General features: G+C 40.5%; 1 protein-coding gene across 1 annotated transcript in view; it reads left to right on the top strand.

Annotated features, from left to right (window-relative positions):
* Positions 1-1589: 1589 nt before the first annotated feature.
* Rfx7 (regulatory factor X7) overlaps positions 1590-15276 on the top strand; it is a 98076-nt gene continuing 84389 nt past the window's right edge. Inside the window, exon 1 of the mRNA XM_074066009.1 lies at positions 1590-1778. Within this exon, the coding sequence (XP_073922110.1) occupies positions 1618-1778 (161 nt within the window). The 5' untranslated portion in view covers positions 1590-1617. The remainder of the gene's footprint in view (positions 1779-15276) is intronic.

The following is a 15276-nucleotide window of genomic DNA, read 5'->3' as shown; positions in this document are numbered from 1 at the left end:
AGCAGTGAGGCCTCTCTGAGCAGCCCCACCTAGAAAGGCCAATTCCCCTGCTCTTAAAGGGGACTGGCTTGTTCGTGGCAGGCAGTCTTACTCTTAGATGACACAGCTCTCTGTGAAATATGAATGGGAAGAGGGAGAGTGGTGCAGTCTGGGTCAAGAGTGGGTTTCACTGGCTCCAGAGGGCTGGGTGGCTGCCGCCTGCGCCTCCATGTTGTACACATGCATTGCTCTTGGAGACAGGCAGGGGGCTTGGCTGCAGGGTAGGACCCGGACAAGCCGCGTCTTGAGCTATGCCTTCCAGCCTGGGTTGAATGGGGAGCGATAGAGGAGGAGGGAGGGCGATCGTGGAAAGGAGGTGGGGTGGGGAGGTGCAGGGGAGCAGCCCAGCGAAAGCAGGAGGAAGAATGAATCTGCTGCGCGCTGAGGATGGCATGGAGACTTCCCTGATTGGAGCTGGGAGTTCTTGCAGGGGGATGGAGGCAGCTATGATTGGATGGCGAAAGTGGGGCCAGATTTGGAGGGCTTTGAATGCCCGACCGAGGAGCACTCAACCCAGCTCCTCCTCACTCGCGATTTCCGTTCCAGACCCGATTTATGGCAACGCGTGTTCTCTCCTTTGCGCTCACCTGCTTTAAGGCTCTCCATTCACTCCTTCGTCGGTGGTGGTGGTGGTGGTGGTGGTGGCGGGGGGTGGGGGACGATATGGGTTAATAGTGATTAATGTCACTTTAGCTGAAGATACAAAAATGATAGTAATAATAATAATAAAGCTATTTCCTCGGCACATGTGATTAAAAGTGATCCGTCCCCCCGCTCCTCCGCACGCATGGTTGTCCGGTCAGCGCGCCTCCCCTACGTTTTCCTACTCTGGGTCCCCGTGGGCCTCAGCTGTGGCCGCTCCGCCCCCGCCCCGCCGCCCCCCGACCCCCTCCCCCCCACGGCCCCCCGCGCCGCCGCGCCGCGCCGCGCCGCGCCCGCGCTCCTGGTCCACGCCCCCCGGCCGACCGTAGGTGCCGCGCCGTCTGCGCCGGGCCGCAGTGCGGCTGCGCGCACTCGGCGGCTCCGGGGCTGGCTGGGCAGCGGCGGCCGCGGCGGCGGCGGCGGCGGCGGCGGGGCCGGGAGCGAGCGGCGGCGGCGGCGTGGGGAGTGGCGTGGAGCGGATCTAAGGCTGCAGCAGCGTGGGGACGAGAAAAGGAAGGCCGAGCCGCCAAGTCCCTGAGCCACCGTCCCCGTGGACTCGGGGGTGGTGGTGGTGGTAGTGGGGGGGGAGCACCTCATCTTCAGACGCCCCCAACCCCCCCCAGCCCCGGCCGCTGACGGGAGGAGGCGGCGGCGGCGGCGGCGGGGGGCTGAGGGGCGCCGCCATGCCTCTGCCGCGGTGAAGCGCTCGGTCTCCCGGGTGATGTCCCCCAGGCGGCAAGCGAAAGCCACTCACTCGAGCCCTGGGGTATAGGCCTAGCTCACCCAGCTTCCTTCCTCCTCCTCCTCCTCCTCCTCCTCCTCCTCGTCCTCCTCCCCTCTCCCTCCCTCCCCCTCTCGCCCTCCCCTCCCCGGTGTGTCTTCCCTCCCCCTCCCCCGCGCCCCCATCTTCCCTGCCCCCCACCCCCTCCAGCAGCGATGGCAGAGGAACGACAACAGCCGCCGCCACCGCAGCCCGAAGCCCATCAACAACCTCCCCCTGGCGCCCCCAGCTCGGGGGTGGCTCTGCCCGCCCTGGTGCCCGGGCTGCCAGGGAGCGAGGCCAGCGCGCTGCAACACAAGATCAAGAACTCCATCTGGTAAGAGGATCCTCCATGGCCAGGGCAGAAGAGCCCGGGCAGCGTGCGCTCCTGCTGCTGCAAAGGGTTGGGGGGCTGGGAGCCGAGCCCCGGCAGGCAGATGCATGCATTCAATGTGGGGTGCCACAGTCCCCCAGCTGCATATTTGTAGGATTCCCCCTCCCCCCGAAGGGAGTTGCAGGGGAGAATGGATCTACCCAGGTCTCTCTTCTTCAGCCAAAAAATGGCTTGTAGCCCCTCCTCGATTTTAAGGGCAAGTTATTTGTGCCTCCCTCCCCCTTAGGGTAAGAGGAATTAGGGGTCAAAATTAAGTCATGGCAGGATGGTAGCAGGCATTTGAAATTGGAAATGGTAAATGTGTTTACTCCTTTTTTGTAGTGGAAGAGGGAGGAAGAACTGTATTGTTGATTTTCACCAAACAAGACATTGTGCGTAAGAATATTTAACGTGCAGCACAAAAACCTAATGTGTGTCTTCCTTTCGGTTGGGTTAGCTGCTGTTTTTGTGTGGTTATTTCCCTTCTAGGAGTTCATGCTTGGCATTGATGGTGAAGCAATTGCTTCTTTAGTATGAAATATTTTAAGGTGGTAGTTTAGACTGTAAGGTGATTCTTTTAATTAAAAAAAATCAGGAATCAAATAAATGCATTGCCATTTTGTGTAATTTTAAAAAAGACAACATAGAGAAAATATCCTTTGCTATTCTTGTATGAGAATTTTCAATATTTTAGCATTAGGTTGAACTCTTCAAAATTGGTGGTAATCTTAATAATTAAATGCACTAGGTTAAGACCATCCTCATCCTCTGTTAGAGCCATTGTAAATATTTTTTGAACGTGAACTTGAATTGTAGGATTAACTGGCATTTCTAAAAAAAAATGTGTACCCTATTTTTAAAATGGAAAAACAGTATTTGTAATTTGGTCTAAGAGATTGCTTTTAATAGAAGTTTTAAAATAGAAATTAAACGTGATGTTAAAAAAAAAAGCCTTGATTTTGAACATGAATCCTGCAGGTCCGTAATTGACTGTGATTTTTAAAATATGAAAAGTACTTTCATATTGCAGTTTAAAAACAAATGTATCATAAAGCAACTGGCATTGCGTGCACAGTATTTGCACATTTAAAAACAGTGACCAATTTTAAATACAAAATTAAGATTTGCTATGTAGTAATTGTCATTATTTTCTTGGCATGCATCCATGTCATGTTGCTGATATGAAGTAGGTCAGTGCAGGCTTTACTAGTCTCATACTGTACAGTGGTTGGCACGGGAATACCTTTCTTTCAGTTTTTATTTTAAAATGAAGTCTAACTATTTTAAAGGAGAATTTTTTTGACTTTGATTAATAGTCATGTGGCAACCTTAATAGGTCGAATAGTGTAGTGTATGTGAGAGACAGGAAGAATAGGAATGAGAGAGGAAGCTTTATTCTTCACTGGGTGTCTTCAGGAACCCCTTTTTAAGTGTGTAATTTAAGTGAAAAGGTGGTTTATTTCCCTTTTATCATGTAGGTTTTCACAAAACCAGCTTGTGTTTTTACTCCTATATAATGTAACTTAGGGTCCCTGACATCATTAAATTGAAGTAAACACGTTGATTTTTACGTTCTGATGAGGGACATTCAAGTTTAAGGCCGAAAATCTTTAAGAAAGGATTTTAAAAGTTCAGTTAGTAAGGTGTATTTTAATTTATTATGAGAAAATAAAGAGAGAAGAATCTTCACTTAATAATTTTAAAATGAGTGACTTCTATAGGCACTAAGTGAAGTGGCTTGAACAATGAAAGTGCTTTTTTTTTTAGTAAATTGTGATTTAATTATTTGTTCATTGATAATTGATATTTACACATCCATTACAATTCAACTTTGCTGACTTTAACATGAGAAAAACTTGTCAAGTAGAGTGTAATTCAATTTTTGGTACTTGCTCTGAGAAAGTAATGAAGAACAAACACCTTATTCCTAAAATATGCCATTTTGTCTATTTTAAATTTATAATGGCGCACATACTAGCATTTAATTTTCAACTGTATAAGTTTGATTTGCAGAAATTGTGCCTTTATACTTAAAACTTGAGGATGAACAATAGTAGTAGGTAACAAGCATTAGTGGGTGTATTTCAAACGTAGTCTCCTAACCCCTGTCCCACAGGATGGGTTCATATTATCATCAAGTGAAGATGTAAAATAAAGATGCTACCATCTTCTCCTAAGAAATAGTGCATATGTACTAAACTAAGTCATTTTGATAAATATAATTACACTTCCTTAAGTATCTTATTTCATGGTTTTTGAGGCAATAATAGCTCTCACCAGTTTGTTTGTTTTTATCACCTGATAACGTCTTCAGAGCTATCAGTGTTGTACTACTTCTCATATCATCCTTTGGTACTGATCTTATTAAGAATTTAAAATGAGGTTCAGAAGAAATGTGGCATTTAAAAGTTATTCAATGGGTTTTGCATTTAGGTCGATCATAGTTTCTAAATTACTGGGCTTGCAGATTGCAAACAAGTCTGCACTTGTCCTACTCTACAGATATAAATACTGTATGCAATGCAGGCCTTCAACTGGACAATGAGTTATTTATTATCACAGCTCACAATTAATGTATTCTGTTTATTAAATTAAAATGCTATTTGATAAAAGTATTCCACTGTAATTGCCAGCATTAAATGCGTGTTTGAAAAAAATAAATGTTCAAAGTTGAAACCTTGGTACTTAATGAAATTGGAAACTTTTTTGAGGGGAGTGGTTCAGAGGTTTGAACTCGAGGACCTTACACCTGCTAGGCAGGCACTGTATCACTTGAGCTACCCGGCCAGCCCTGGAAACTACTTTTTAAGAATTGGAAGTGTTGCAAGGCACTGGCATCTCAGGCCTGTAACCCTAGCTACTTGAAAGGCTGAGATTGTGGTTTGAGACCAGCCTGGGCAGATAGTTGGTGAGATTCCCCATCTCCAAAATAACCTGAGCAAAATGGACTGGAGGCATGGAACAAGCAGTAGCCCTTCCCACACACATAAAAAAGTTAGAAATACGTTATTTTTTAACTCTAGAAAACAAAGATATTGCTAACCTGGTAGTGTTTTGTTTGTGTAAATACTGTTACGAAATCTACTTATGTCTCCAGGTTGAACAGGTCTCTCTGTTTCTCATCTTCCCCTCTTGAAAAGAAATGTATTGTAGACATGTTTTAATACTGAGTATGCCGTAAGAATGGTATTAGTATTTTCTAAATAGTGGAATTTTAAAATAAGCGTTTTCTACAAAGAAGGAAAACCAGCAAACCCACCTTTTTTTTCTTGTTTTTGGCTTTTTGAGCCAGGGTTTTGCTCTGCAGCCCAGTCTGTCTTCACACTTGCAGTACTCCTGTCTTAGCCTCCTGAGTGCTGTGGTTACAGGGTGTGTGCCACCATACTTGGCTACTCATGTCTTTTTTCTAAAGGAATACTCATGTTGGCAACCTAAAACAAAACTAGAAACCCATCCTAACTACAGACTTCTTTGATTTACATTATACCCCTTTTTGGTTATTTAAAAAAAATTATCAAAGCAAGTTTTCTCTTCCTCATATCTCTCAGTGTCTTCATGGTTTAAAAAAATACATATGAAAATTTGTAGTTTAAAGAACAACAAAAAGATTTACCATGTATTTTTTTTCTTTGCCTCTCTAAAGGTTTACTTGAAACCATTGTGGAATTAGAATGGAAAAAATAGGATAGAAAATATATTTGTGATCTCTTCTGGCTGTTTGTCACTAGTTATATTTAAGAATAGGTCAGATCAGGGCTGGCGATGTAGTTCAGTTAGTAGCACACTTGCTGGCCTTGGGTTCAATTTTCAGTACTGGGGGAAAAAAATAGATTATACCTACAGGTTAGGCTACAACATAGATAATAAACTTTTGCCTAGAAATTCAAAAGTCCTAATGTTTTTTGGTAGAAAGTTTTCTGTTACTCTATTCAAACACAATCATAGATTTTTAAGGAATTAGTTATACTAATTGCTGTTATTATTTGTGTAACTTTAATTATAGGAAAAAATGTTTTAAAGCTTTTCTTAAAACAGTCCTGTAAGATACATCATTGTTCTACCCATGTTATGGAGAGAGAAGCTAAGTGACAGGGAAACTGTATATTCCTGGATTTATTACCAGACCTTGGAGGCCATCATGCTGGGGTTGGAGTTCCTTGTCTTTATTCAATCCTGTAAGGCATACAAACTTCTGAATCTGGCACATTTTAGGTTTAGAATTATACTCTTTAAGAATTATTTATGTGGTCCATGTTTGATGTTTTCTAAATTCTAGTTTAAACTCAAATTGAATAATTTTGTTTTACTTTTTTATTAATTGTGATGTCAATTAAACATCTAGACACTAGGTGATGAATGTTTCCATCGCCGTGCAGTGAGCAAAGTATGGCGATCACAAGGCTTACATTGTAATGGCATGGTAGTCCTGATTTCTGGCCTCTGGCGGAGAACTCAGCAGTTCAGTTTTGTTCTAGGTCATGCAGTTTATGAGCTGTATCTGAGAAATAGTTATTGTTCCTCCAGCTGTAGCAGGAAACATTTACTACGGAGCTCTTATCTTTAGAGTTTACCTTACCCATAAGTCCATGATTTTCATTTTCCCTTAAAATTACAGACATCACTTGGCTATCATATTTTGATTAGTTGGTTAACAAAGCTACCCACCCTGAATTCAGCTAGTCTTCTGTACCCATTTTACAAAAGACCTAGGGTGCTTTTTGCTTGTCAGTACTGAAGCTAGCTATGGTGATTGTGTCCCAACACTGTTTCTGATTCCATAAAGAAGGTAGTTTCTTCCTTTCCTGTTACTTGAAACTGATGAAATTGTCTTCAGAAAGGCAAGTTAAATAATTCCAAGCCTGTCGGTTTTCTGGTCTTGATTATCTTCAGTATATGTATAAATAATCAACCAATTTGCTCTTTCCATTGGGAGGTATAGATGATGGATGTGCAGAACTGATTGGGTTTCTGTCTCACTACTGGCTTTTGCTATTAAGAGGTGAAGGAGCTTACCAGTGGTAGAAAGGACAGAAATGTCTTACTTGTTAGGAAAAGTATGCTTTGAAAAAAAATTACATCAATTCGCTTTTAATGAAAATTAAGATTGTACAAATGAATATTGGAGTAAACATTATCAGATTTGAACATTTCAAGAAAGAACAGTGTGTAAATACTCAACCAACTATCTGCTGTATACACAGTACTATGCTGAAGCCCGGCATTTGAGGAATGCTCATTCATTTGTATTATTAACCATGCAAAAGTAACCTAAGCTAAAAGGTCTAACAAAACTCTTTTATTCAATTAGGGAACCAGTGAAAGAAATGGCACATATCAAAGTGAATTCTGGGAAATGTACACCTTAGTTTTCTTACTTAAGAAATGACAGGGTTGTACTACATGACCTTGAGGGTTCCTTTAGCTTAAGTTTTTATGACATCTAAATTAATATTGACAACAATAGTAAAACATACCACAGCACAATGAAAGGCTAATATAATTAACCTATCATAGGCAGTTGGCAGAACATTTTCAGTCAACAGTTTATTAGGCTTTGTTAGTGTTTCCTTGAGTGTTAGCCCAGGACTATCTGAAGGTATTATTCACTTACTGTTACCTTGTGCAAGTGTTCTGTTATGTGATGTTAAGTCTGCAAATATTTATCAAGCATGTATTACATGGAAAGTATGCTAAACTGTTTATTATGCAAAAATATGCTAGGGTGTGCCATAATCCTGTTTGTTGGGGAAGACTCCTAACTACCCCTTGAGAGATTGCAGTGGAGGGGTGCTGTTGGTTTGCTTCTTCTGCTTAAACCTACAAGCACTTCACATAGAAATCTTTTCCTGTATTAATAATTCAGTATTTTAAGACTGTCATATTATAAATTTGTATAGTCTTTTCAGATTGTATAGTGTAGGGGCGAGCTTCACAATTGTTTCTCTTCATCTACAGTAGGCATCTTAGTGAGCAATTGTTGTAGACTGTCTTTGCAATTATAAAGAACAAGGAAATAAGGTGGCTACTCCACATACCTACCCACTTTACACACTGCCTTCATTTCTGTCAGTCTCTTTATTTAATCTTTTAGTTGCTTTCTCTTCTGCTCTCTGGAGGCTTCTAAGAGTTTAGGTTAGTGATGAGCAGCACAGGCCGATGGGTGGGGAATCTGCTGCAGCCGAGATACCGGATAACAGAATGCAGGACAATGGGCTGGAGCCTTAATGATCTTGGCTGCTGACCAGAAGATTATTGACACAGTTAGCAGTCGGCTCTAACCTTCAGAAAATAAAAACTGTCAAACACTTAATTTTTCTTTTCTGAGGCTGTAACCAGGCATTTACTTTTTTTTGTTTCATGAACCTCCTATTTATAAGAAGAAATAGAAATTAAATGGTTTGGTTTATTATTTACAGTGTCTCTATCTGGCATCTATTACAGTAGTGTGAATATATATGTATGTATATATGTATATATATATATATATATACATATATACATATATATATATATGTATGTATATATGTGTATATATATATACATACATATATATATATGTATAGGAAAGTTGTGTGGGAGGTGAGGTTTTATATTTCCTCATATCTAAGAACAAACTGAAACATGCTAATATTTCTTGCTATTTGAATCTCCATTTTGGTACCTGAGTTCAGAGAGTGAGAGGTCATAGAATAGCAGATTCCAATCTGTTACGCATTGGAGTTTGTAAGGTTAACAGTTCATATGATGTGAAATACCATTTCCTTCAAATAGCCTTATCTATATAAAAATCTTTATATCTGGACCCATTCGTGTCTAAGATTGAACAGCAAGGGTTCAGATAGCAAGCTATGCCTTCATACTCATTCCAGCACAGGATTAGTGAATTGATTTGAACTTGCACGCTAAAGGCTTGGGAGGAGGAAGTGATGGTACCTAATTGCCTCTCTTTCTCTCTTTGAGATCAGTAAAATTTTTAGAATTTGAGCTATTACTGGTAAGGCATTAGAACAGCTGGTTATCTTGGAGTCACTAGGGCTATTGTGTTGACATAATTTTTAGATACTAAATTAGCATAGACAGCACTTGTCTTTGTGTTGTTTGTATTTTTCTGTGGCTTTCCTATTTTGAGCACCTCCTGCCAGCTAGGAGGCGGTGAGACTAGAGGATTATTGTAGTAACGAGCGGCTACTTTGGTTTGCACTTTTTTCTTTGGTTTCATAGTGTTGTTCTCTGCTTATACCTGTGCTGATTCCTTTCCCTGCTACTTAAGAACCTTTCTTTTTTTTCTGTCGATCTAAGCTACAACTCATGAACTGCTATTTATGAACCATTACTCAAGTCCCAGGGAACAGTGATCTGAGTTGTGTTATTTAATATTTTTTGATAATTTAGATTGGCCTTACCACCTGAGATTTAGTTTTCACTGAATTTAAAAGAAACATTCTCATTTTCTTATGTGGAAAATTTTGTAGGAATTTAGAGTCTGAATTTACGTGAAACAAAGCAATCACTGCAAAATCAGTGATTTACCATATACTGCAAAGTATGCTATTTGTATATAGGGTGCAAGGACTTGTCATTGTTTTTGCAGTAATATGAAACTTAGAATTTGACTGGATAAGCATGTTACTTCAGTATCATCTTGTTTGGCATAAAGCTGATTCTTCTGGGAACCTGAAATGTGTCTCAACAAAAGGCTTCAATTAATGTAAATGAACCACTTCCCTGATTTGATTAAAAAGCTTATGTGTATAAGCAATGTAGGATCTAAAATATAATAGATTATTAAATACATGATCTCCTTTTTCTGAAGCAAGAGCTATTAGCAAGCAGTATTTGGACAAATTCTACAACTAAAAGTTTCCAGAAAGTGAGAAAGTCAAAAATTATTCCCAAATTTATAGGAGCAAGTGGTCAAGGAAAATTAAATTCAGTATACATTTATTTTAATGTCTCCACATCAAGATACAGCAGAATTAAAAACTAGAAAAACAAACCATTTACCCACTTGTGTGGTAGATGTATGTATTACATATTGGATTTAACAAAAATGGGATTTTGTTCAACGTAGTAGTGATGTAATCAATGGTATAAACAAATAGAGGTAGGAGGGATTCAGTGAGGACATATTTCTGTTGGCAAAATTCATAATAGTGAAAAATTATAGATCCAAACACACTTTACATTGTGCTCATAGGACTTGTTTATTCTCCCTGTCAGGAAGTAAATTTAAAGTTGCTGGTGACAGTGAGCCTTGCCAGTAATGTGAATAATTAGAGGGAAATAGGTTAAGAGAAAATTTGCTTGGAAAATTTACTTTTTGGAGTGGAGTTTCCACCAGCTACTTTCATCCTACTTATTTAAGCTTTGATTTACAAAGATAGAAGGAGGAATATAAAATAATAATAGAGAAGATAAGGATGGGGTGGTTGGGAATTGGGGCAGAGGACCAGAGTACAAACAGCCACCACTGTTACCTTAAACTTAACCTTTTCACAGCAACCTTTCTTCTGTACCTTTGTCGCTCACTACCACAATTTGCTTTCATTTCTAGATACTCTACTTTCTTTTACTAGTACATATCACTGTATCTTTTTTTTAAAATCAGTCTGTCAATATTAGTTTCATTTTTGATTTTACTCTTGCCTCTGTGCCTGATATTTTAACTAGTGGCCCAGTTTGCGATGTAACTGAAGTTTCTTCCTGTCTTCCTATTTCCACTGCCAAATCCATAATTGAGTGCTCTACCACCTGGATTATTACAGCAGTATAGCTGCTTTCTGCCCTTTGATGATACTCCCCTATTGAACTATGCTACATATTGCTATCACAGTGAGTCTCCTAAAACATCTGTTTTCTTTCATAAGGTCCCTATTTATTTATTTGTTAAATTTTTATTTTTTTATTATTCATATGTGCATACAATGCCTGGGTCATTTCTCCCCCCGCCCCTACCCCCTCCCTTACCACCCATTCTGCCCCTCCCTCTCCCCCCCACCCCTTCGATACCCAGCAGAAACTATTTTGCCCTTATCTCTAATTTTGTTGAAGAGAGAGTATAAGCAATAGTAGGAAGGAACAAGGGTTTTTGCTGGTTGAGATAAGGACAGCTATACAGGGAGTTGACTCACATTAATTTCCTGTGCATGTGTGTTACCTTCTAGGTTAATTCTTTTTGATCTAACCTTTTCTCTAGTTCCTGGTCCCCTTCTCCTATTGGCCTCAGTTGCTTTTAAGGTATCTGCTTTAGTTTCTCTGCGTTGAGGGCAACAAATGCTAGCTAACTTTTTAGGTGTCTTACCTATCCTCATATCTCCCTTGTGTGCACTCGATTTTATCTTGTGATCAAAGTTCAATCCCCTTGTTGTGTTTGCCCTTGACCTAATGTCTGCATATGAGGGAGAACATACGATGTTTGGTCTTTTGGGCCAGGCTAACTTCACTCAGAATGATGTTCTCCAATTCCATCCATTTACCAGCGAATGATAACATTTCGTTCTTCTTCATGGCTGCATAAAATTCCATTGTATATAGATACCACATTTTCTTGATCCATTCGTCAGTAGTGGGGCATCTTGGCTGTTTCCATAACTTGGCTATTGTGAATAGTGCTGCAATAAACATGGGTGTGCAGGTGCCTCTGGAGTAACCTGTGTCACAGTCTTTTGCGTATATCCCCAAGAGTGGTATTGCTGGATCGAATGGTAGATCAATGTTTAGCTTTTTAAGTAGCCTCCAAATTTTTTTCCAGAGTGGTTGTACTAGTTTATATTCCCACTAACAGTGTTAGAGGGTTCCTTTTTCCCCGCATTCATGAGGTCCCTATTTAAAAATGTACTGTAATTTCTTCTTGCTCACTGTATCATATCTTAAGATTTTCACCAGGTTTTTAAGGCCTAAAAATAACCTAGCCCCATACAGTCCATCCAACCCTGTCTCGCTGTTCAGCAGCATTCAGCATCCTCCTCAATACAGCCAGTGTTTACTATTTGCCTTAACATTTTGTGGTCCTACCTCTGTTCCTGCTTTGTTCATGCTGTATATCTTTCCTGGAATCTCCACTTCCATTGCCAAATCCTACTTAATCATATCTTAACCCTTTTGGAAGCCTTAGCCCAAATCATTGCACTATGAAATATTCCTTAGCTATGCTAGTCCACGTTAACCTTTTCTTGACCTCATATTGTATAGTGAATTCTGTACGATTAAACACTTATTCACTCTTAATTTCTTTTCATGTGCTATTCTAATGAATACATTTTTTGAAGTTAGGGACAGCTAGGTGCTTTTGCATCTTTTCATTTTTTTTCTGTAGGGATAGGTAACAGTGAATATCTTTTTTGTTTACTATATTATTAGAGGCATTTAATTTTTTTCTATATATTAATGTTTCTGCCTTCGACATATTTAACGTGATAGTTTCCTACCCCAAACAAGTTTTTAAACTCTTGGTGCAGTTTATACAACAAAGGACAATAACAATTTTTTTTTTAAATTGCAGTAGTGATACTCAAGAATACATTTATTAAGAGTTTCCGTTCTACTAGTCCCATGTTTTTCACTATTAAAACAATAATGTGTGTCCCAAGTGGAAGCATTTTGTGCCTTGGTAACTTTTCATCACTGAGTATCCATCAGAAAATAAATAGTCAGGTTTTTGTGGCCTGATTACTCTGTGTCCCAGCCTACTTCCCAAAAGATAACTTAGAACTTTAAAGATACTTTAACATGTAATTAGGATTCTTTCAGGTTTAGTCCTGGTAGAGGGTTTGAGCTACTGTCTTTAAACAAGACCTAAGAACAAGAGGGCTTATTTGAATTATAGCCAATGCCTGAAGATGGCAAAGGAAATGTATGAGTGATGGGAAGTAATGAAGGGGGTAGATTTATCTGTGGAGTGTGGGGGAACGACTGAACTGGGAAAACAACTCTGAGGGCCTCATGTGTTTCACATCCACAAAACTGGCCACTTCTGCTGCTAAACCTAAGTATTTGTCTGACAGAGCCTTTTGTGTGTGTGCAATTTGATCATCTTGCTTTAAAAGACATTTCAGCTATAAGTTATTTTTTTTAATGCTACTTGATTTGTTACAGCAGTAGTTCCTACATTATTAGCATTCTTGGGAACCTGTCACAGATGTAAATTTTGAGGCTCTACCGAAGATTTATTCTCACAAAAACTTTGAGTGATGAGCAGTCATCTTGGTTTTAATTATTTCTTCAGGTGATGCTTCTCCTCAAAGTGAGGTGCGAAAAGCACTGAGCTGGAAGATTATCCAGTCCTGTGTGGCAAAGTTGTATTCTCAGTCATTTCTAAGTACTTTAGGCAGAATTAATAATTCCTTTATTTAATTTTCATAGTAGTTGAATATAACTCTGCTTTGTTTTCCATTTACATTGTATTGTAATTTTATACCTTTCTCTTCCACTAAATTGAAATCTTTAATCTCAGTAATTGTATATTAAATGAATTGATGAATAAAAGTGAAACACAGCTGGGTGCCTGTGTCTCATGCCTGTAATCCTAGCTACTCAGGAGGCAGAGATCAGGAGGCTCAAGGTTCACAGCCAGCCCAGACAAATAGTTCATGAGACCCTACCTCAAAATATGTCACAAAAAAGGTCTGGCAGAGTGGCTCAAGGTGAAGACCCTGAGTTCAAGCCCCAGTACCACAAAAAAATTAATTAAACACAGTGCATTCAATTCTAGTTAACACTTAAAAGGCAGACACACACACACACACACACACACACACACACACACACTAGAAATGACCCTGTGTGAGAGAGCATGAGTTTAGGGTCAGCAAACTGTCAAAGGCCCAGACAGAAAGTGGTATTTGGATTCGTGGGGTCTTTTTTGCAGTTGCTTTACTCTGCCACTGTATCGGGACAGTGGCTGTGAACAGTACATACATGAGTGGTATGGCTGGATTTGGCCCCAATGGTGTTTGAGCTCTTGTAGCCCATTGCCATGCTGGGAAAACAAAGAATACAGGGAACAGTTGTCAGCCTTCTCTCCTGTAGTAGTCAGCTTTATGTTACTACAGCAGACATTTGAGGCAGCTGACTTACAAAGAAAAAAGGTTCATTTCCACTCACAGTTTTGAAGGTTCAAAGTCCAAGATGTGGGAGATAGGTTTGGCCTCTGTTAAGTGTGGCAGGTGGTGGCACATCATGTCAGGAACAGAAAGAAAGGAAGGGAGGGAGGAAGAGAGGAAGAGGATGGTTGGAGCCAGACTTGTTCCTTTTAAGGTAATCATGAAAGCTTATGAAAACTCAGAAGAGACATGAGAACTACCTCCTCCCCAATGACCTAAGGACCTCTCACTGGGTAAGCCTCACTTTCCAAAGGTTCTGTCATCTCCCAGAAGAGGCACCTTGGGGGACCAAGTCTTTAAATCACAGCAGAGGTGGGGGATATGGACAGCATCTGAACCATGTACTCCCATGGATCAACAAACAGTGAGTGATGATTATTGTCCTGTAATTCTCTCTGTGTAAACCCTGGATTGTAGGCAGGTATAGAGTTATACATCAGGGATAGTCTTAACTACCTAATAATAGTAACGTATACCAACCTCTGCTTTCAAGATCTTGAAAGTCTTCACTCAGGTCCTTGCAACAAGAAAAACATTGAAAAAACTGGAAATCATCAACTCTTAGATGCCTGAGAGAAATGAAGTCACATGACAGATCTGCTGCTCCAAACGGGAAAGATGGGCAGTGAGTATAATCACGGTTTACCCACAGAGCACAGCCCAGGAGAGGAAGCCCTCAGCTAACCCCTATACAGAGAAGAGTGCTTAAACTTCGGTGACAAGTTGCTGGATGCTTGGTGTGGACTAGCTTGAAAGTTAAAAACACTGAAGGGACCCAGTTTCGAGGAAAGGGCCCAGACTTTCCTTGGTCTTACTTCCAGGCACCATAGCTGGTTTTAACTGAAGATCAGAGAAAAAACCCTGTGTTTCCTGCAAAGGCAAAAGAAAAGTACCCATTTTTAAATGTTTTCACAGTTGTCTGATCTTTGTAACAAGGCCTGCCCTCAAAAGAAACTATTTTGCTAGAGCCCAGTCAGTTGAAGCTTTACCAGAGCCTAACCTACCTAAAGGAAGGAAAATAACGGAACTTCAGGTCCCTCACCTTTGTTATGGGAGAAGGGGCATAATAGCTCAGGCTCTCCAAGCAACTGAGACTTTGCATAGGATTGTTGCCTACACCACTCCCCCACCACATCAGCAGGGCTTCTGTACAGCCACAGGGGATCATGCCTAAAAGAATTGTAAAACTCACACCCCATTTAAGGAATCTCCAGAGAAGCCAAAAGACAACAGGTGAGACAAAAACAAGGACATCAGAAAAAATGAGCCTATGACTCTGCAGAGTAACAAATAGCAAACATAGCCTGACTTGTAGCCAGGTAGCATAAAACCTCACACAAAAGGCAAATCTCTTCAACAAA

The sequence above is a fragment of the Castor canadensis genome, chromosome 2, assembly GCF_047511655.1.
Source record: "Castor canadensis chromosome 2, mCasCan1.hap1v2, whole genome shotgun sequence".
Taxonomy (NCBI): domain Eukaryota; kingdom Metazoa; phylum Chordata; class Mammalia; order Rodentia; family Castoridae; genus Castor; species Castor canadensis.
This window is presented reverse-complemented; position numbering and strand designations above follow the sequence as displayed.